A 22,654-nucleotide genomic window follows, 5' to 3' on the forward strand; every position below is an offset into this window, starting at 1 on the left:
GCTGAGAGGGGAGGGGGGGGGGGTCCCCAGCAGGGAGCAGGGGGTGGTGGGGAGGGAAGAGCCCCACGCTGAAGCTGTCCCAAGACCTGGGGTCACAGGACATCGCCTCCCCGGTGAAAATATCCAGGGCACCATCCTAGAACCCCGAAACCCACCAAAATTATCTAACCACCAAAATTTATCTAACCACCAAAATTTATCCCGTCCCGTGAGCCCCAGGGAGGGAGCACTTACAGGACCATCCTATTGCCCGGCAGAGAGAGGTGCAGGCAGGAGCTGCCGGCTGGTGGGCAGAAGATGAGGACATCAGATGGCCTCTGCTCAGTGGTCACCCCTTTCCACCCAGTGTTTCTCCATCCCAGGTCAGCCTGCTCAGCCATGAATGTCTCTGCCCCCGGCAGCCAGCTGAGACAGCCCGAGCCCCAGGACGCCGCCGCCTTCACTCCCGTCTCCATCGTCAGGAGCGTGACGAAGAAGTCGGACGCCCTGCCCATGATCTCGGTCATCGTCGTCATCTTCGTCCTCTTGGCCGTCTTCATTATCCTGGTGGTGCACTACGGCCCCCACCTCCGCACCGTCCAGATCACCCTCTACCACGAGCCCATGCCGCAGGACATGGACAACGGGGTGCACCTCACGGACTGGAAGAAGCTGGGCTCCCAGAAGAAGCTGCCTGCCCAGCCCTGCCAGCAGGAGCCGGGCGGCGTGGACGCGGCCGGCATGAGCTGCCAGTGCTCCTGCAGACACCACCTTCCCCTCGGCAGCGCTGAGCCCAACGTCATCGAGATCACCTACCTGTGACAAGGCTGTGGGACACCCGGGTGGCACTCAAGGGACCGTGTCCTGCTGGAAAAGCAGTGACTGGGACATTAGCTTAGCCTGAGGCTCACCGGTTCCTGCACGCTGAGGTTTTATCTCCCCAGGATCGTGTCTCTCCCCAGGTGGGCTCAGCCATGGGGTTGAGCGTCACTGTGGTGACCCACCATCAATCAGCCCCCAAAAGCCCAGCCTCTTGGGGTGCCACCGTCCCCAGGCAAGAGCTGGGCCCCCAGCCCAGGCTGTGGGGCTGGGTCAGCCCACGTGGGACAGCGTTAGCTCCTCTTCTGGTTTTTCTTGCCCTGGTTTTACCTGTCCCACGCTGCCTGGGAGTGCCCAGGAGAGCTGGCTCGGTTCTCGCTCCAGCTGGGGAGCGCTGGGCGGACGCTCGGCCCCTTGGCAGGAGCTGGAAGTTGCATCATCTGGAATTGCTTTCCAGATTAAAGATGTTTCCACACGCACGGTGTCCTCGTTATGCCCTTTATGTGGCACAGAAAAGCCCCCAGCCCCTCTGTCCTCCCCCCTGCCAGTCCTGGGAAGGGGACAAAGAGCCAGAGGAGAAGAGGCAGCACCTGCACCTTGATGTTTCAGTGGTGGACCCACCAGCAGAGGACAACGTGTCCGGTCCTACTATGGAGGTGTGTGAGAGAAGAAAGGTGGCACAGCAGAGGCAGGAGAGGTGATAACGGCACATCGGCCACCCCTTGCTGTTGGATGGACATCTTGAGCTGTTGGCACTGGTGGAGAAACACTTGCATCTCTGGGCAGAGCCCGCAGCATCTCCATGCATGGTGACAGGGATGGGGAGACCTGAAGTCATCTTCATTGTGGTCATCTTCATTGTCCCCATCGCTCCCTGCTGCCCCTGTGCCAAGGGATGCTCTGCTCGGAGACCTGGACACGGATGGTTTCAGTGCTGGAAGCAGCAGAAGGAGGGAGCGACGGTGGGGTTGGTGTAGCCAGCGACGTTGGGATGGATGTTGGTGTGGCTCCTGCTGGTCACCCTGGGCAGAAGCTTGTTGAGGTGGCAAAGAGGGAGCAGGTGGAGGGGTGAAACTTCATCTAAAACTCCTGGTGGTTGCACACCATGGTGACCTGCTCAGCTCTGGGAGTCTTTCTGCTGCTGGAGGTGCTGGGCATCGCTTTGGACAAGAGCTTGGTCTCGGTTTCTCCTCAGGTGGTAGAAGCTGGACATCGAAGCCTGTCTTCAGCGTGTGGGCCTGGAGGACAATCCCTGGGGAGGGTGCACAGCCTCTGGGATCACCCTCAAGGATTGATTCTCCTGAATTGTCCCAGGAGTCAAAATATGGTTCCTGCCTCTCCCCTCCCCATCCCAGAGCAGAAAAGCCAGATCCGTGTCCATCCTAAGCCACATTTGTGGTACCGCCCCGCCCTGTGCACTGTTGGACAAAAAATGGGCTCTTTTACCTGTTCCTCTGGGTGCTGGAGATATTTTGGACACATCAGAAGCTCCAGCACCCTTCCTCACACTGATTTCCAGCTTCTTTTCTCACTTACTTTCAAGCTAAGTAGTGGTTGGACTTGCTGGAAAATTTTAGTCTTTCCAATAAAATTAATTTATGTTACTGTTTTTTGGAGGGGGTTTGTTTTCTGTTTCGATTTTCCCCCCCTTTGTGTTTTCCAGAGGTGACAGTGTGTTATCAGTGCTCCCACGCCCGCGTTAGAGGAGATAAGGTCTGTCATTTCCATCGAAAATCAGCAGGAGCCCCACCTCCCTTCGCCCATCAGGGCAGGGCTCATTGTCACATTTACACGTCCCTAATTAACAAGCACCACCCGAAGAGCTAATCACCTTCCAGGGGCACCTCTTTAAAGGAGGGCTGTAGGTTGTGATGACCCAGGTGTCACCCATGCTGAGGGTGAGGGCTCAGTCCAGGAGCTGAAGAAACCACCATGAGATCTTCACAGCAACACCCAGGTTGGCTGTACGGTGTCTTGGGGACACTGGCTGTGTGCTGAGGTGGTGTCACCCATCTGGGTTGTCACCTGGCTGTGGTGGGTTGTGTCATTTCAGGCCAGGGAGCAGCTCTCGCTTCCATTCAGAGTCTTAAACAGAAGGAACAGGAGCTTTTGTGGCAACGTCCACCAAAGGCCAACCCCGGCAGGGAAACAGCGTGTTTGCAAAGAAAAGATTAAAAACGTCTAAATATTAACAAAGGGGAAGATAAAATGGGTGATTACTGCTAGAAATCACTGATTTGCAGCTGCTGGGGACTGATGGAGGTGTGATTTCTGTCCCAGCGTGTTGTGGCCTCCATCTATCGCTTCTACAGTGGAGGAGCCGGGGAAACCCCACCGTTGCCAAAGGCTTTGCCGTCGTCCTTCAGGTGTTTCAGGCTGGAAGAAAATAAAACAGGCAGCAAACGGTGGTGCTGGTGGGGCTCCAGCGTGTGTCCCCCCCACCCCATGCCCCTGTCAAAAGCCCCTTCTCCTGTAAGACCTTTCCTGGAGAGATCTAGCATTGAAATTCTGGCCTTCAGGGTTTTTTTTCCCCCCACGTATTTAATTTGCCAACAGATATTTAGATACAACCTTTTGAAACACAGGGTGGGTGGGGGAAAAAAAATTACTGTTAAGACTCATAATAGCAAAAGTAGATCCTGTAGGCAAGCGGCAATCTTTTTGCCAGCTTTCTCCTCCAGAAGGACAGCAAGGGTTATATCTCAGCTCTGCTTTCTCCTACACATTAAAATGGCATTTTTTACAGCTTCTCCCCTTTTATAACTCGGCCAACTCCGCCGCTCTCCTCTTATAGGATTGCTCTTTGTAGCACCAGCCTTTACAGAACACATCAGGGCTCTCCTGCGGCAGAGGCAACGCATGCAAATTACCACAACATTATTATTCTCTATTCAAACACTGAGCCTGTGCCAATTTATTTCGCTTATAACTTTCTTCCCCTCCTCAACAATAATCTTTTTTTTTCTTTTTTTTTTTTTTTTATGAACGGGGAGCAACAATACTGCACGGGGGAGCTCCTGGCGAGCAGGAGCTTTGCTGGCAGCCGCCTTTCCCAGAGCCAGCTTTCTGCCTTGGGAAGCGTTTTTTAAGAATCTGCTGCATCCCCAATTAATTCTGCCCTGATTAGGGATGCCCTGCACCTCCTTTTATTTCCCTCCTAATTATGGTCTTCGCTTCTTCACACGCCTATACACCCCCTGCCCGGGCACAGAGCTCCCAGGAGAATTTAGAAGGGGGGTAGGGGGAATTTTTGCTTTGTGATGCTGCAGCATCACCTAAAAACACCCCAAAATTGAGGGATGCATCCAGAGCATCAGCTGAGGGTGGAGGGAGGCAGCGGCATCATCCCCCCCGGTGCCTCCCCGTGGGGCTGGGAGCCAGCCCAGCCCCACTGGAACCTCGGTCTCGGGGCGAGGGTGGGTAGAGACCCCCCGGCTGGAGGTTTGCTGCTGGCCTGAGGGCTTGGTGGCCCCTTGGCCACTGGCCTGGGAGCAGGGGGAGCCCGGTGACGGCGGCAGAGCCAGCGCGGAGCAGCAGTGGGCTCTTGTGGCGGAGGCAGCGCCCTGCACACACGCTGCGCAGGCAGGGAGCCGGGGTGGGGACCTCCTCCTGCATCTCCCCATCATCATCCGTGAGGGTCCAGCTGGGGTGAGATGGTGTCTGGAGGGATGTGCCTGGGTTTGGGCTCCCCGGTGCCAGGAAGGCACTGCTGGAGGAGGATACAAAAACGGTGTGGCCAGCAGGGCTGGGCCAGCGATGGTCCTCGGCACTGGTGAGACCCCATCTTGAGGGCTGTGCCCAGTTTTGGGGCCCTCACTACAAGAAAGACATTGAGGGGCTGGAACCTGTCCAGAGAAGGGCAACGGAGCTGGTGAGGGGTCTGGAGCACAAGTCTTGTGAGGAGAGGCTGAGGGAGCTGGGGGTGTTCAGCCTGGAGAAAAGGAGGCTGAGGGGAGACCTTCTCGCTCTCTACAACTCCCTGAAAGGAGGGTGTAGCCGGGGGGGGTCGGTCTCTTCTCCCAAGGAACAGGCCATGGGACAAGAGGAAACAGCCTCAAGTTGCTCCAGGGGAGGTTTAGGATGGAGATTGGGAAAAAAATTCGTCATGGAAAGGGTTATCAAGCCTTGGAGGAGGCTGCGGAAAGTGTTATCAATCCTTGGCAGAGGCTGCCCAGGGCAGGAGGGATTAAAAAGCCGGGCAGACGTGGTGCTGGGGGACATGGTCAGTGGTGGTTTTGTCAGCGTTGGGTTGATGGTTGGACTCTAGGATCTGAAGGGTCCCTTCCAACCCAGACAATTCTATGATTCTAGGTCTTCACTGTGATGAAGGATGAGGACCTGAGCAACTCAGCCCAAAAGGGACCTGATTGGGGTGGGGCGCTGGATCAGGTGGCACGTGGAGGTCACTTTCAGACAGTGTCACCTTCTGATTTTACAGAATAGATGAGCACAGGGAGACCCAGGCCCCCCTGAGAGGTGGTCCCTCCGTCTCTTGCAGATTTGTGTACTTGCTGTTTGGTGTGAGAGGGTGAGTTGTTTGCTTCCTCCTGAGAAAGGTCCCCCAGGGACCTCCCCAACCCCTGCAGGCAGCTGAGGACGGGGCAGGTCCTGGGTCACCTTGTGCATCTGCACCCAGCTCCCAAAACATCTAATGCAAAGATTTGGACTAAGAAAACATATTTTTTTTTTCTGCTGAAAAGGGAAAAAAGGAGTGACACTTCTAGGGAAGTAAAGCCTGTATTTGAAGGGCTGGAAATTGGGATGGTTGCAGGGGGGGTGGGGTGGGGAAAGCATGATCCTAGGTGTGATGGCACCAGCTGGTGAGAAATGGACATGCTTTTAACTGCTCCATCAACATTCGCAGCCATCCTCCTGCCGGGGAGGGGTTGGGGAAAGCATGATCCCAGGTGTGATGGCACTAGCTGGTGAGAAATGGACATGCTTTTAACCGCTCCATCAACATTCGCAGCCATCCTCCTGCTGAGGATGGTGCTCTGAGGTATGGACCTGAGCCTGGAAGAGGGTGTCCCACCTTGGGGTGCATCTGCTGTCTGTGGCCTCTGTGTCCTGCCCCTCAGACATCACCTCGCACCCCATGGAGCCGCTCCAGAGTAGAGTTGAGACCAACTCCTGCTTCCCTGAATGGTCACAGAATGATATGGGCTTGGAAGGGACCCTCCCGGAGCAAGTCCACCCAGAGCAGGTTGCACAGCAACGTGTCCAGGTGGGTTTGAATGCCTCCAGAGAAGGAGACTCCACCACTTCTCTGGGCAGCCTCTTCCAGGGCTCTGCCATGCTCACAGGAAAGAATGGTTTAGATGGAACTTCTTACATCCAAGTTTGTGCCCATTCCCTCTTGTCCTGTCACTGGGCACCACTGAGAAGAGTCTGGCCCCTTCCTCCTGACACCCACCCTTGAAGTATTTATAGGTGTTGATCAGATCCCCCCTCAGGCTTCTCTTCTCCAGTCTCAAAAGCCCCAAGTCCCTCAGCCTTTCCTCATCACAGAGATGCTCCAGGTCCCTCAGCATCTCTGTAGCCTCTGCTGTCCCCTCTCCAGCAGTTCCCTGTCCTTCTGGAACTGGGGAGCCCAGAACCTGGTCCCCAGGTTATGGTAAGCCCCGAGCACCCTTAGGAGGCCAAATCTTGGTACCTCTTTAGCCCTGCTCATTTTGAACTCTTCTCCTTTGGATGTTGTTTTTCATTATTATGAAATAAATTTTCTCTTCCCTTCTCATTTTTGTGCACCGTGCCCGGGATGTGCAGCACAGCGTGTAGTTCCCCGCCAACACCAAACCAACCCAAAATGACAAACAAAATGTGAAGACCTCTGGCTGTGCAGCAGAGCCTGAAAAATGGTTGGGCTCGATGTTCTCAAAGGTCCCTTCCAGCCATGAAGACTCTGTGATAACATTGTGGGGCTGCTCTTGGTGGGTTTGTGGTGCCTCAAGCACAGCCCTGCACCCCTGGGAGGTTGGGGTGTCCCCTGTGCCTTGCTCCAGAGCCTGGAGAGCAGCTGAGCCTCAGAGGAGTTGATTTTCCCACCGGAAAATAGCACTTGTATCTCCTTTGGGCACTAATGACATCATGCAGAAGCTGATGAAACGCTACTGCAGTAATTGAATACAACTGGTGAGCTTTCTGGGCTTTAAATGAGAGGTTTTAGGTGCAGCCAACCTCCTGGGTGGGGAATATTGTATGTTCATAGGCACAACGTTATAGAATCACAGAATCATAGAATCATAGAATTTCCCAGGCTGGAAGGGACCTCCAAAGGCCATCTAGTCCGACCCCCCCGCAGTCAGCAGGGACACCCCCAACTAGACCAGGTTGCCCAGGGCCTCGTCGAGCCTCTCCTTGAATATCTCCAGGGAAGGGGCCTCAACCACCTCCCTGGGCAACCTGTTCCAGTGCTCCACCACCCTCACAGTGAAGAACCCTCTCCTCATCTCCAGTCTAAATCTGTTCCCCTCCAGCTTGAAGCCATTGCCCCTCGTCCTGTCACTGCAGGCCTTTCTAAACAGGTTCTCCCCAGCCTTCCTGTAGGCTCCCTTCAGGTACTGGAAGGCTGCTATTAGGTCTCCCCGGAGCCTCCTCTTCTCCAGGCTGAACAACCCCAGCTCCCTCAGCCTGTCCTCGTAGCAGAGGTGCTCCATCCCCCTGATCATCCTTGTGGCCCTCCTCTGGACCCTCTCCATCAGGTCCATGTCCTTCTTATACTGATGGCTCCAGACCTGCACACAACACTCCAGGTGAGGTCTCACCAGAGCAGAGCAAAGTGGCAGAATCCCCTCTCTGGACCTGCTGGCAACGCAGCTTTTGATGCAGCCCAGGATGTGATTGGCCTTCTGGGCTGCAGCTGCCCACTGCCTGCTCATGTCCAGCTTCTCATCCACCAGCACCCCCAAGTCCCTTCACGTTGTCTGTGAAGGTTGTGGAGCACCTGCCTGTGTGTGAACAGGGAGGGGGATGACACACCATTTGTGTTTAGCACCGGGTCTTGTTTTCCTGTCCATCCTTCTGGCACGTCTCAGCTCAACCCCATCTTCCTTCTCCACTTTCTTTGCAAGCATTGCTTTGCATCCTCCACCGAGACGTGGCTGGTGTGGTTTGCAGCTCAGCAACGGTTTCACGGCATCCTCCTGCCGTCCCCAACTTTGTGTTTAGCACCGGGTCTTGTTTTCCTGTCCATCCTTCTGGCACGTCTCAGCTCAACCCCGTCTTCCTTCTCCACTTTCTCTGTGAGCGTTGCTTTGCATCCTCCACCGAGACGTGGCCGGTGTGGTTTGCAGCTCAGCAAAGGTTTTGCGGCGTCCTCCTGCCGTCCCCAACCCCTGCAAACCACTGGGGTCCTGGTGGCTTGGGGCCACAGCTCCAGTCTGTAGGGATTTATTCCTGAAACACCATAATAAATAATGCTTTGGCTCCTCCGGCTTCTTTTCTCCTTGACAGTCCAGACCTGACACCAGTATCTGCACAGCCGGACTGGGGACAGCCAGGTGATGGTGGGGACAGTGCTCAGGAGGGGGTCACAGCCCTCCACCCGGTGACTGTGACTTGTCCCAGGGCCGGGACTGTCACCTCAGCCTTTCCCTGTGGTGGTTGAGCAAACTGGTGCTCAAAATCCCACCTGCCTCCCTGCCTTTGGGGAGAAAAAGGGGGGGTTTAGGGCTGTGGCTGCCTAATGGGGCATCATCTCTCTGGCTGGTGGGGTGGGGGCTGCACCCAACAGGGCCCAGCACACACCAGTGCTGGTGTTGGGGGCAATATATCTCCTGGTGCATCAGTGGTGGGATAAATGTGGGACCCTCGGTGGGGTGGGCTTGTTCTGCAGATGGCTCGGGAGGCGATGGGGAGGAGGATGCGCCTTGCAGGGCTCTTTGGGGAATCCCCGCAATTCTCCAGCATCATATTTATTTCTGTTCCTTGATGATAGTTCAGTGAGATTCACTGAATTTCACTGAATTTTTTAGAGTTGGAAGGGACCATAGAGATCATCAACTCCCCTGCTGAAGCAGGATTGCCTAGAGCTTGTCAGAGCATGTTACTCAGGAGCATCCAGGAGGGTCTTGAAAATCTCCAGAGAAGGGGACTCCACACCCTCCCTGGGCAGCCTGTTCCAGGGCTCTGCCACCCTCACCGTGAAGAAGTTTCTCCTCATATTTGAGTGGAACCTCTTCTGTTCCAACTTGTGCCCGTTGCCCCTCGTCCTCTCACTGGGAACCACTGAAAAGAGTCTGGCTCCCTCCTCCTTCAACCCTCCCTTGAGATACTTGTCAGCATTGATAAGGTCTCCCCTCAGCCTTCTCTTCTCCAGACTAAAGAGTCCCAGCTCTCTCAGTCTTTCCTCATCAGGGAGATGCTCCAATCCTTGAATCATCTTTGTTGCCCTACACTGGACTCTCTCCAGCAGTTCCCTGTCCCTCTTGAACTGGGGAGCCCAGAACTGGACGCAGGATTCCAGTTGTGGCCTCCCCAGTGCAGAGCAGAGGGGGAGAATGACTTCCCTTGACCTGCTGGCCACACTCTTCCCTCTGCAGCCCAGGATTCCATTGTCCTCTTGGCCACAAGAGCACATTGGTTGCTCACTGTCATTTTGCTGTCTACCAGGACCCCTAGATCTTTCTCTTCAGTAGTTGCCGGGCCCTCCGGGGTTCGTCTGTTCCTCTCCATCCCTGAGAAGGAAAGGCATAAAAAAAGGGAGGTGGCAGGATGAGACTCCCCCCTCCCCCCCCCCCCCGCCCCCCAAGAAGGAAATAACCTTCCCACCCCCCCTCCACCCCAGAGCAGGGCACGGGCTGGGAGACATCCGCTCCTCCATGCGCAGCGCGGGGGGCAGGAGAGCATCCCTCCGGGAGAGCCCTGGGCCCAGCTGGGGAGGAAGCTGGAGCACAAAGCGGGGAAATGACTTGGCAAAGGTCACCTGGAGCTGGGGCCGAGCCCAGGAACAACAGCACCGGGGCTCCTGCCACCGCCGAGAGGCACCATCGTCCCTTCCTCCCCACTGCCCCGAGTGGTGGCACTGACCCACCTGAAAAAGAGCTGGTTGGTGCTGGGACAGTTCTGCTTTTGCTGTTGGTCCTGGCATTAACATTTACTGTAATAAAGAAAAGGGATGAGAGCAGGAACGCAGGCGATGGGGAGCCTCAGCTGAGAAAATCAGAGCAGGGAGGGATGGGACCAGGATGGGGGTGCCCATCGAGGCTGGAGAAGCAGGAGGAGAGGGGCAAGGTGGGCATGGGACACCGGTGGCAGCTGCTGGAGGCTGCCTGGCAGAGGTGGGGACCAAGACAAAGATGGTGTGGCTGGTGGGACTCAAACCCCACCACGAGGATGCTCTGCTCCCCATAACGGCCAGGGGAACCTCTGCAGTGACTGTCACTACTGCCTTCCATTACCCTGAGACCCACAGTACAACCCAGCTGGGGGGAAATGGGCTCCCAGTTTAGGCTGGGCTACCTGTGCATGCACACGCGTGTGCACGGCTGGCCGGGGGTGGTGGAAGGGCTGTGGGCATCACACAGGCTGCTCTCAGGTGGGGACTCGGGGCAAGAGGCTGAAATAAGGCAAAGAAGGGATATTTGGTGGTGAAAAATCAGTGCTGGGCGGGGAGTGACCCTGGGGGCATCAAAGCCGAGCCAAGTTGGGGACAGAGCACGTGGCAAGACGGGGGGATCTGGCCAGGACAGACGGACGTAGAGGATGGGGAGAGGCCGGATGGGACATGGTTTGCATCTGCCAGAGGCTCCTTTCTTCCCCCGTGCCCTGCGTTGGAGGTGGCAGCTCTCCCAGTGACTCATCCGCTCACTCCGGTGTGTCCGGGTGACAATGAAGCAGCAAGAGCCATACGTTGGAAAAGGTGACGTGGGGCCATCGCCCCCCAAAACCGACAGCAAAAAGACAGAGCGAGGAGCAGGGACCCAGACAAAATGAAGATAAATCGAAGGGAGTGGGGAGTCCAACGGCGCGGGGGGCAGGTCTTTGGGATAACGCAAGGGCCCAAGTCCATCATCGCTGGTCCCTGCAGACACCTTCCCGAGGCTTTGCAGATGGGATGGGGACTGCCTGCAGGAACCGTGCCTCCCACAAAACACCCTTAGCAGGTGACAGCAGACAGCGGTGATGCTCCCGGGGACCTTCCACACCCCCAGGACCCCCCACCCCGCCCAGGCATTGTACCAGCCCGGTCCTCCCTTTTCCTGTAGGTGGGGTTTCCATAGGAAACACGGCTGGTCCACCTCCCGGCCCCGAGCCAGCCGGACGCTGCTCCCGGCCGGAGGAGCTGCGGTGGTGACTGTCCCCTCCGCTCCGGGCTGAGCCCTTCAGCCCGGGGACCCGCTGGCCCTCCCCGCTGTCCCCCGGCGATGGCGGGGCGGGGGACAACAGCAGGACTCCATCACCCTTCCTCCATCTTTCCAACCTGCAGCTGGTGCCCGTGGGACTCGGGGATGGGAGAGGATGCTGAGGACTTGCCATCGCCCTAAGGACCGTTTGGGGATGCGGCGGCAGGCGGGCAAGCCCGGGGCGGCGTGCCGGGCCAGCGGGGCGGTGGGCTTGGCCAGCAGCATGCTGCTGCTGAGCCGCTCGGCTCTCCATCTCCCAGCCTTGTGGTGGTACCTCTTCCTCTCTGCCGATGCCCAGGAGGTGGCCACCTTCACGGTGCAGTACCGGGTGCTGGAGGAGGCACCGCCAGGAACGGTGATCGGGACGCTGGCCGAGCACTTCGAGGTGGGGGGCGAGAGCGGTGACGCGGCGGATGCCTTCCAGCTGATGGAGACCCCCGGGAGGTTCCCCTTGCACGTGGGGAGCGGGGACGGGGCGCTCAGCACGGCCGGGCGGGTGGACAGGGAGCAGCTGTGCCGGCACAGCGATCCCTGCTGGGTCTCGTTCGACGTGCTGGCCGCCCGACACCTGGCCCTGGTCCACGTGGAGGTTCAAGTGCTGGACATCAATGACAACGCGCCGCGGTTCCCCACGCCCGAGCTGGAGCTGGAGATGTCGGAGAGCGCATCCCTGCGGACGCGGATCCCGCTGGACCGAGCCCTGGATGCCGACGCCGGCCCCAACGCCCGCTGCTCCTACGCCCTCTCCCCCAGCGAGCACTTTGCTCTGGAGGTCGTCTCCAGCTCCGATGGGACCAGCCACGCGGAGCTCGTCGTGGTGAAGGAAGTGGACCGGGAGTTGCACTCCTCCTTCGACCTCGTGCTGACTGCCACTGACCACGGGGAGCCACCAAAATCAGGTACCGCTTTAATTAAAGTCATCGTCCTTGACTCCAACGACAACAGCCCCGTCTTTGCAGAGAGCTCCTTGACGGTCGAGGTCCGGGAGGATGCCCTGCCCGGGACCCTCCTCGTGACGGTCACGGCCACCGACCCCGACCAGGGTCCCAACGGGGAGATCGAGTACAGCCTGAGCAAACACGCGCCCCCGGAGGTGCTGAGCGCTTTCGGCATCGACGCCCGCACGGGCAGCATCATCCTGCAGCACCCGCTGGACTACGAGGAGACCCAGGCCTACGAGCTGGACGTGCAAGCCCGGGACCTGGGCGCCAACCCCATCCCGGCTCACTGCAAGGTCCTGGTCAAGGTCCTGGATGTCAATGACAACGCTCCCGACGTCCACGTCACCTGGGCGGCGCGGGTGCCCGTCCTCTCCGAAGCCCTCCCCAAAGACAGCTTCGTGGCCCTGGTGACGGCCAGCGACCCCGATTCGGGGAGCAACGGGCAAGTGCATTGCTCCCTCAGTCAAGGGTACGAGCACTTCAGGCTGAAGAGGACCAACAGTCACAGCTTCATGCTGATGACCAATGCCACGCTGGACAGGGAGCTGCGGGCCGAGTACAACCTGACGTTGGTGGTGAGGGACCAGGGCGACCTCTCCTTGGCGGTGCTGAAGCACCTCACCATCTGCATCAGCGATGTCAACGACAACGCCCCCTCCTTCGAGAAGGCCACCTACGAGGCCGCTGTGGCTGAGAACAGCAAAGCACCCGTCTTCTTGCTCACTGTCCATGCCACCGACCCCGACCTGGGCTTCAACGGGGCAATCACCTACAGCATCTTGGACTCCTCTGCTTCGGGTCTGGTCTCAGTCGACCCCACCACTGGGGATGTTTTTGCCCTCCAAGCTTTTGATTATGAGCAGGTGAGGAGCCTGGAGTTCCTGGTGACGGCAGAGGATGGTGGTCACCCCAAGCTGGCGTCCAATGTCTCCATCAGGCTGGCTGTGCTGGACCGGAACGACAACGCACCCGTCATCACCATGCCTGTGCTGGTGGGAGGCACAGCCACGCTCTTCGTCCTGGTCAACGTGGAGACGGGGTGCTTCTGGGTGGTGCCCGGGAACGGGAGCACCCAAGGGCCTGCAGTGGTGACCAACGCATCACTCGTGTCGTGTGCCAGTTCTCCCTTCCTCTTCACCATTGTGGCCAGGGACGTGGACTCCGGTGCCAACGGGGCTCTCCGGTATGATCTGGTGGGTGGGGATGACGCCGGGCTCTTCACCCTGGACCCTCTCTCAGGGCAGATCTTCCTCAACACCAGCAACGCCAGCAGCCTCGCCGGCAGCGAGCGGGAGCTGGTGGTGCGGGTGAGCGACGAGGGGGACATCCCCCTGCACACCCTGGCCCGGGTCCACTTAGTTTTCCGGCACCACGGGGCCTTCTCCAAAATCTCGGCCCAGGATCCCGGGTGGCTGAGCCCCTCCGTGGTGGTCATTATCTGCCTGGCTGCTCTCCTGGGTGGGTGCCTTCTCCTTTTGGCTTTGACCCTGTCTCTGCGTAAGAAGGAGAAGAAGGATGGCATGGCCTACAACTGCCGGGAGGCGGAGGACGCCCGTAGGCAGCAGCAGCTCAAGAAGCCCCACCGGCAGATCCAGAAGACAGACATCCACCTCGTCCCGCTGCTCCGGGGCCGGCCCCGGGAGCCCGAGCCCCCCCAGACCTTCCAGGAGGATCTACCTGGCACAGCCGCCCCCGTGCCGGGGGGCTCCCCGCAGCCTCCCCTCCACCTCACCCCCACTCTCTACAGGACCCTGAGAAATCAGAGGACCCAAAAGGACTCGGATGAGCAGCAGGGGACCTTCACCCTGCCCATCCTGCAGCGCCGGCCCTGCCAGCCCCACAGACCAAAAAATCCGGCGAAGGAGGCCGCCGGCCCCCCGGATGCACCACCGCACTCCAAGAGCTTGGTGAAGCCACCACAGGCGTCCTTGGGAGAGCCCCCGTTGACACCCAACCAGCCCGTGGGTGCTGGGGCACCTGGGCAGCCCCAGCCCCACCAGCAGATACTCAGGAGCCTGGTCCGGCTCTCGCTGGTGGCACTGGCAGAGCAAAGTCCCACCGGGGAGTTCGCGATGGAGTCACCTCCGGTGCAGGTAAGAGATGCTCTTGCTGGAGGTGTGGACCCTCCCCCCCTCCCCCAACCCCAAATCCTTCCTTGTACCCCCTGGGGTGGTGGGAAGGTGCAACCTGATGGTCTTTGCTTGGTCTCTCCTCCCAGCCCTGGGCAGAGGTGCCCCAGCAGTAGGGGCTGGGTAGGACAAACGGCCACCCCACCATGGGCGAGGGTCTCCCCACACCCACCAGGACACCCTGGGAGCTGGGGGTGGAGGATGGCTGTCACGGGGAGGAGGGGACAACCCCACGCTGGCTTCCCCAGGGGAGGGTGGGCAGAGCCGGCGCAGGGGAAGTGCTGGGGCCAGGTGGGCTGCACGGCAGCTTGTTTTTCCCCCCCAGCGTGGAGATGCTGAACCATCTGCAGGAGGAGGAAACGCTATAAAAAGGCCGGGGGGTGGGTTCGGAGGGGACGTCCTGGCAGGAAGCAGCTTGAGTGGCCACCGGTGGGGCTCAACAGGCTTTTCCTGCCTTACAGCAAATCTCCCAGCTGCTCTCCCTGCTGCACCAGGGCCAGTTCCAGCCCAAAACCAACCACAGGGGAAACAAGTACACGGCCAAGAACGGCAGCAGGTAAGGCTGGCCCCCAGCCCTTCCCTTCCCCACGCCACGTGCCCCTCTGCTGCCTCTGCTTCAGCCCCACGAGCCTCCAAGGGCAGGAGACACCAGGACAGAAGAAAAACACATGGCAAAACCTCGTCCCTGGTTTTGCCGACCTGAGGTTCATAGGATCATGGAATCACGGCATGGTTTGGGTTGGAAGGGACCTTAAAGCCACAAGAGCTTTTGTGTCCTGTGCTGTGGTGTCAGACACTCTCCCTGGCTGAGGATCACAGAATGGTTCAGGTTAGGAGTGACCTTAAAGCCTATCCAGTGCCACCCCCTGCCCTGGGCAGGGACACCTCCCACCACACCAGGTTGCTCCAAGGCCCCTCCAACCTGGCCTTGAACCCCTCCAGGGATGGGGCAGCCACAGCTTCTCTGGGCAACCTGGGCCAGGCTCTCACCACCCTCACACCAAACAAGTTCTTCCCCACATCTCAGCTCCATCTCCCCTCTTTCAGGGTCAAACCCTTCCCCCTCCTCCTAGGGCTCCCCTCCCTGATCCAGAGTCCCTCCCCATCTCTCCTGGAGCCCCTTGAGGGACTGGAAGGGGCTCTAAGGTCTCCCCGGAGCCTTCTCTTCTCCAGGCTGAACCCCCCCAACTCTCTCAGCCCCCCCTCCCAGCAGAGGGGCTCCAGCCCTCCCAGCATCTCCATGGCCTCCTCTGGCCCCGCTCCAACAGCTCCATGTCCTTCTGTGCTGAGGACTCCTGGGCTGGACACAGTACTCCACGTGGGGTCTCGGGGTGAACACTCCTGAGGAAGGCTGGACACAATACTCCATGTGGGGTCTCGGGGTGAACACTCCTGAGGAAGCCAGGGCTTCATCACTGCTTCACCATGTCCCCCCTGTCCCCAGCTGACCAGGCCATGGGCAGACACAGCTTTCTCCACTTTTCTCATCACCATCTGCTGAAATGGTGGGAGGGTCGCTCTGGGGCTGCTGGGGCAGGGCTGGCCTTCTTGCCTGGTCCTCCATGAGGGCAGCTCCTCTGAATCCATCGGGGAAGAGCCAGCAGCTCCCTGTTTGCTCAGGATCCCTTGCAGAAGGATAAAAACTGAGCAGATGCCCACATCCCACCTCTGGGAAAGAGACAACCACCTTCCCTTGCAGAAGGACAAAAACTGAGCGGATGCCCACATCCCACCTCTGGGAAAGAGACAACCACCTTCAAAGTAATCGCTGGGGCAGGGTTGAGAGTAGAAGCTGCTGAGAAGGTTGAGAAGGTGCTGAGAGTAGAAGTGTGACCCGAGTTCTGTCCCCCTGGCAGGGCTGCGGGGCTGGACACCGACTGCCTGAGCACGAAGGACAGCGGGCACGGGGAGAGCGAGGCGGAGGACCGCGATTCCGAGAGCGGCTTTGAGCTCTCCGTGCAGCAGCTGGTGGGAGAGGAGCTGGAGACCCTCCTGGAGCCACAGGCAGGTGAGTTGGCCTCACTACTGGGAGCACACTGGGGCTGGTTGGGAGGTCCAGCATTGGGATCTCCTCAGATAACACACTAAACTCATTCAGAAGGCAAAACTGTCTGGCCTGCAGCAAGCCAGGGGACATCTCATCTCCTTGGATGGCCCTGACAGTGGCAGGTGCTTGGGACAGCACGTATGGACCATCCTGTGCTGTTGGTACCACCAGACAGTTTACAGCAAAGGGACTCGATGAACTTCACGGTGGGGTTTTTCCATGTCTTGGTAGATCTTTCCTCCCATGATGTATCTTCTGTTGTTGAGCTGATGTGGGAGGTTGACCTCTGTTGTTAGGTAGGGGTGAAGCCCAGTTTAATTATGCACTACTTGAACTGTGTCCCATGATGACCTGAGCCCCTTGCTTCATGGTCTCCCAGTCCATGCAGAGAGAAAAAGGTGAAGAGTTGTCCTTGTCAAGGCCCTTCAAGATGTTACATAGTCTTTGAGCCCCATCAGGCTCCTACTTCCTACCAGGCTGAACTAGTCCAGTCTCATCTCCTGTGACCATCTTGTTACTAATTTTAGTTTTAATTGAGATGTGGTGACCAGAATTGTGTGCAGTGTTTAGGAAACATCTACACTCATTATATAAGGAGGTCTTCTGGTGTATTCTTTGTTCTTGTCCTGCCCAAGCTCCATGCTGAGCTCTGTCACCAAACTGTCCATGGTGACTCCCAAATCCCTCCTCTCTGTGGTGGGAGAGTCAGCAATACATGATGTACTGGTCCCTGTGACAATTATCCAACAGTTGGTGACACCGAAATCCACCAGCCACTTTTTGCTCACAGCAAAACATTAGGTCCTTCAAAAACCTCCCTCTGCTTTTATGTGACTGGGTGTTTCAGTGGAGCCAACATCAACACCATCCACTTTTCCATGTCATTTGTTGCTGGGACTCCACTAATGACCTCCCTCTGCGGGGCAGATTATTTATTCCTACTCTCACTTCCCAGCTTTTAATATGTTTCAGTCCCTAACAGAAGCTGGCCGTTAATTTGGGGACAGCTCGTGTCCCCTGCCAGCCTCGCCAGTGCTCTTCTGCAAGCTGGGTTGTCCTCTGTCAACCAGGACTCTTCACCCACCTCTTCCAAAGACGCCAACAAATTTGCAAAATGCAATTCCCCACCTTGTAAATGTCAGTTCTTGTCCAAATGGTGGGTACTCGGCTCTCTGCCGAGTCTGTAATGGTCTCTGTGAATCTGCCTGCGCTGGTGAAGGATTCACCTTCCTGCACTTAAAAACCCCTGTCACAATTCCTACCTTCCCTTCCTCTGATACCGCATTCATTTGAAGCAGTAGTTAACGAACAGCAGTTAATAAACCAAGCAATTTCATATCTGAGTTCCTCTGGCACTCCAGGGTGAATACCATCTGGGCCTGACATTTTCTACATGTTCCTTTTTTATTGATTTGTTCTAAAAAATCTCTTCTACTGGCATTTCAATTTGAAAGAGTTGGGCTGACTCACGTCCTGTGGCAGAGATTTCATTGTGGAGCCTCCGCGCTCCTCCGCAGCCAGAGGAACGGGCTGAGCTTTGCTGCTGTGGTGGTTTTCATTCCAGAGCTGGGCGTTCTTTCTGCTCGTGCTCTGATGGAGATCCACGCTGCCTCTCCCCGCTCACCTTCCTGCCCTTTTATTCTGGTAAAGAGCAAAAAAAAGGAAAGGCTGGGTGAAAGGGAGAGCTGTGAGCTTCCTCAGAATTAAAGGTCCTGCAGCCAAGAGCAGGGAGCAAAGAGGTTGCCCAGCTCCACCCCGTGATGTGGGCCACAACAACCCCCTGCAGCGCTACAGGCTGGGGGAAGTGTGGCTGGAGCTGCCTGGAGGAAAGAGACCTGGGGGTTCTAGTTGACAAACGGCTGAATATGAGCCGGCGTGTGCCCAGGGGGGCAAGAAAGCCAATGGCATCCTGGCTTGTATCAAAAATAGTGTGACCAGCAGAAGTAGGGAGGGGATTGTGCCCCTGTACTCAGCACTGGGGAGGCCACACCTCGAGTGTTGTGTCCAGTTTTGGGCACCTCAATCCAAGAGAGATCTGGAGGTGCTGGAGCGAGTGCAGAGGAGGGCAACGGAGCTGGTGAGGGGGCTGGAAAACAAATCGTATGAAGAGCAGCTGAAGGAGCTGGGGCTGTTCAGTGTGAGGAAGAGGAGGCTGAGGGGAGACCTCATCACCCTCTACAACTACTTGAAAGGACACTGTAGAGAGGTTGGTGCTGGGCTCTTCTCACAGGTAATTAGTGACAGAACGAGAGGGAATGGCTTCAAGCTCCAACAGGGGAGGGTTAGATTGAACATTAGGAAGGAATTTTTCACGGAAAGAGTGGTCGGGCATTGGAACAGGCTGCCCAGGGAGGGGGGGGAGTCCCCATCCCTGGCTGTGTTTAAGGGACGTTTAGATGCAGTGCTGAGGGACATGTTGTAGGGGAGGACTTTGTAGAGTAGGGGAGATGGTTGGACTCGATGATCCCAAGGGTCTCTTCCAACCTAGACCATTCTATGATTCTATGTGCACTGGTTCCAGTAAAGGGACTGGTGGAGCTGCTCAGCAGATGTGTCCAGACCCAGACAGGCAGCATCCTACAGAATCCGTGTTATGGCCAGGCATATCCACCAAGTGCCACCTCCTGTGCTTCTTGGATTTGATAGAAAAGAAACCTCAAGCCCTTTTTAACAAATTGCTGGAATTTCACAGCAAACCCCAGCGGTGCACGCTGAGGCCGTGCCGGCGTGGCTTCCTGCCCGGGGACAAAAGAGGCTGCCTGGTCTCTGCGGTGAAAAACAACCTTAACCATGAGCCCAGACCTTCCCGAAAAGGCAACGGAGCCCAGACGACGGAGCTGCCGGGCTCCTTCCTCCTCCTCTCCCAAACACAAACAGAGAAGGGGACTTGCATCCGGAGAGAGGGAGGGAGGAAGGAAGCTCTGCTGGGGCTCTGGAGCGTGGTCACAGCTGGCTGAGGCTCGGCTGGGCTTTTGTGCTGCTCGCAGCAGGGGGGGGAACAGCAGGATAATCCCTCACAGCCACAACCGGGGCCGTTTACACCACAAACATCTCAGCACCGACCATTAACACCTGTCCCCCTCCAGCCAAACACGGCGTTCGCAGCAGCAGACGAAATATAAAACTTTATTCGTTATTAAAAAAAAACAACCCAAATCCCAAACGCCACGAAAATAAGGCAGTAAAGAGTTATTGCTCAAATTAAACATACCTAATCATAAGGTTTCATGGCCACAGGACCATCAGCCTCTGCAGCTTCTCAGCTCTCCTCGCTGCTGCGCTTCGCAAGCGGCAAAATATTCAGGGAATGCTTCTTGCAGACCAAGGAGGAGAGAACAGGGGATGTTCTAGAGCAAAAATGTGGGGTTTCAGCGCGCTTGGGAGAGCTCTTAAGGAACAGCCACTGCGACCCAAAGAAAATACTGAGGCTGCAGAAAGAAATCCTGGAAGTCAAGCAACACAAAAGAATTGGGGGGCTTCAGCTGGAACAAAATCCAAGGGATGTACCTGCCCTTCTCTGCCATCGTAGAATCATAGACTGGTTTGGGTTGGAAGGGACCTTAAAGATCACGAAAAAAATTCAAGGGATGTACCTGCCCTTCTCTGCCATTGTAGAATCATAGGATGGTTTGGGTTGGAAGGGACCTTAAAGATCACTGAGTTGCAACCCCCCTGCCCTGGGCAGGGACACCTCCCGCTAGACCAGGTTTGAATCCCAGCCCCCTCCCCCAGCATCCCACCCCAGAACAGAGCTGTTTTTGAGAGAAAAAGGACCGATTAATTAGCTAATCCCAGCCCTCCCCCCCACCAACATCCCACCCCAGAACAGAGCTGGTTTTGAGAGAAAAAGGACCGATTAATTAGCTGGCTGAGGAAGGAGACTTGTCTCAGTGACGGACTAGCCACTGGGTGAAGACCATGTGTCGCAGGCTGTGGCAGGGTATTGATTATCTTCTGGAGGAATGCAGAATTAGGAATGCAGATTACCTTCTGCGTAAATGCAGGTGTGTGGGGAGCCTCTTTGAGAGGTCACTTCATAAGTCAGAGCCACACAATTATTACACCACCACCAGCTCTTGCCATCTGGTTGGGACTATGGTGGTCTTTGGTGTTTTCCTGGTGGTTCTCGGTGACGCCGTGGCAGTGAAGCCACACGGGGCCGGACGGCGGCGGCTCCGTGCACCGCATCACGGAGTCTTGTTTACCAACCACAAAGCCCTACCTTAAAAAAAGACAAAGAACCCCCCCGTTTCCTTTCCTGCCGTCTGATGAGGAAGCTATTCCAGGCTCCCCCTGCTACGGGGGCCTTCCTTTAATTTCCAGTGTGTGTCTATTCATGGCCAGTTAGTTATAATCACTTTTTCTTTTGCCAACGCTATTTTAAGCATCAAGATTTCCTTTGTCGGTGCTTATCTCATCAAAATAACGACAGGTTGCAGTCAGATCCCCAGCGAGGGTTTGCTTCCTTAGGCTAAGCACCCCCTGCCTCTCGGGGGGTCCGTGGTGTCAGCCTGGACTCGCTCCTCTTCTCATCTCAGTGGCTTCCTCTGCGCTTCTGTCATTCCAGAGCCTCTTTCCTACAGATGGATAATCAGATTTGGAGGTAATACTCCTAATCGGGTCTCTCCAGACCGAGTAACAACACCACGGATACATCTTCGTGCCAACAGGGAACACCTCGACCGACACGTTGTTTGATTTCATTTGCGTGGTTTGGGGCAGAATCACATTATTGGCGCATTAACGAGCCCGCAGCCGCCACCCACACCAGGCTCCCACTGCTCCTCATCTGTTTCCAATTGATGAACAACTACTTTATAGCTCAATTTTTGCTGTTACTAGTCTTCAACCATCCAGCTGTGCGTTTTATAATCCAGAATTTAATTCTGCTTTCTGTTGTTATTGCTTTTGTAATAACCCATTTCTTTTCGGGCTCAATATGCCTGCAAATTCCCACCCGAGAGTGACCCTTCAAGGGAAGTCCACCAGTGACCTCCTTTCTGCCTGATACTTCCCCTTGGAAGCTTTCTGTCGTCTTCTCCCCTTTAGTCAGTCCTAAACCCCAGCTTTCTTTGGCTTTGCTAATGATTTAGTGAAGTGCCACTCGAGGCTGCAATAAATGAGAAAGTGATCGTAAGGGTTATTATGTTAAAAAGAGAAAAAAAAGAAACAACCCAACAGAAAAACCCCGATAGTTTTAAACAGGTTCAAGTTTGTTTGGTTTTTTCAAGCTGCTGGTTTGAATGCTGCTGCTGGCAGCTTCTCTCTAGACCTGTTTTCCTGAAATCAGCTCTGAGAGGACTGATTGTAGTCTCCTCATTCCTCAATTTATTTTTTCCTTTCTCTCTTGCTGTTTTTTCTTTTTTCTCTTCTCCCCCGTGGTCTCGTCTACTCCACGTCTCACCAACAGTTCTTGTTTTCGCTCCCTCCAGAGCTGGCCCTCAAGAGGCTGACGTCTGTTGACCCAACGTGGGTGGCTCGGCTCTCCTTGCCCCTCACCAGCAGCTACAAGGACAATGTCTTCTCCCCCGACTCCCCGCATTCACCTCAGGATGAGGAAGCCACGAGGCAGGAGACACCAAGGACCTTTGAAACCTTCGGCAAAGGTGCTGGGTCTGACTCAAACGCCGCTGGGACGAGACTGGCCAGCACCTTCCTTTCAGAAATGAGCACCCTCTTTGAAATGATTCTGTCCCAGAAGGTCCAAGTCCACAACGAAACAGGCTCGGGGCTTCTGCGGCAGCTGTCGGCGCGTGGGAAGAGCCTGGGGCTGGAAGATGGTGCTCCTGCTCTGTAGGCAGCTTGGCAGCTGTGAGAAGGAGAGAAGAGTCAGGCAGAGCTTCTTTCTGCATTTGGGGTGCACACGTGTGCTTTAACAGGGTCACTCTACCATCCACATCTAGACTGATCACCACAGGCATTTTTCTTCCTTTCCTTCACCCCATCGAATTTCTCCATGACTGATTTCACCTGTTTAGTTCCCTTCTACCTGCCTGTTCTGGCCTCCCCAGCTTTCCTCCTCTTCCACCCTCATCTTTCACCGTACCATCGCACTCACAACAGCAGGGGGGTCCTCTCCTCCCAGGACAGGCCAACTGGGGGGACTGGGAGGTTGTTAAATTAACCAAAAGCACAACACAGTCAACTACATCCACATGAGCATGGACCGTGCACCACGGGTGATAAATTACTGCAGTCATGGACTTTGCAACACACTGCAGAGTTGGGCTCCAGGATCTCAGTTCTTATTTAAATAAAATTGGGTTTTTTTTCTAACGCTACCATCTCTGGAAGAAGGTGCACTATAGGTGGCATAAAGATGTATCTGCAGAGAGCTTGAAATGGTAACTCTAAAAGGGAGGTCTGCCCGTTGTCTCCTAGAATGATACAATATGG

At 56.3% G+C, this 22,654-nt stretch overlaps 2 protein-coding genes across 2 annotated transcripts in view; one reads left to right on the plus strand and one right to left on the minus strand.

Moving 5' to 3' along the window:
- The first annotated feature begins 11,066 nt into the window (after nt 1–11,066).
- PCDH12 (protocadherin 12) lies at nt 11,067–22,534 on the plus strand. The gene is made up of 4 exons (XM_014955797.1): nt 11,067–14,175; nt 14,673–14,767; nt 16,068–16,219; nt 21,691–22,534. The coding sequence occupies exons 1-4, from the start codon at nt 11,257–11,259 to the stop codon at nt 22,053–22,055; spliced, it is 3,531 nt and encodes a 1,176-aa protein (XP_014811283.1). The 5' UTR covers nt 11,067–11,256; the 3' UTR covers nt 22,056–22,534.
- The window catches only part of KIAA0141 (KIAA0141 ortholog), a 28,181-nt gene continuing 27,456 nt past the window's right edge, over nt 21,930–22,654 (minus strand). The window contains exon 11 of the mRNA XM_014955798.1: nt 21,930–22,067. The gene's annotated coding sequence lies outside the window, so the exon portion shown is untranslated. The remainder of the gene's footprint in view (nt 22,068–22,654) is intronic.

Source organism: Calidris pugnax, unplaced genomic scaffold (assembly GCF_001431845.1).
Source record: "Calidris pugnax isolate Ruff unplaced genomic scaffold, ASM143184v1 scaffold228, whole genome shotgun sequence".
Lineage (NCBI taxonomy): Eukaryota > Metazoa > Chordata > Aves > Charadriiformes > Scolopacidae > Calidris > Calidris pugnax.

Bases quoted from the DNA above. Each gene is read 5' to 3' on its own strand.
- PCDH12 (XM_014955797.1), top strand. From the start codon at position 11,257: ATGCTGAGGACTTGCCATCGCCCTAAGGACCGTTTGGGGATGCGGCGG. The intron at 14,768-16,067 runs GTAAGGCTGGCC...TCCCCCTGGCAG, and splicing joins ACGGCCAAGAACGGCAGCAG to GGCTGCGGGGCTGGACACCG. The intron at 16,220-21,690 runs GTGAGTTGGCCT...CGCTCCCTCCAG, and splicing joins CCTCCTGGAGCCACAGGCAG to AGCTGGCCCTCAAGAGGCTG.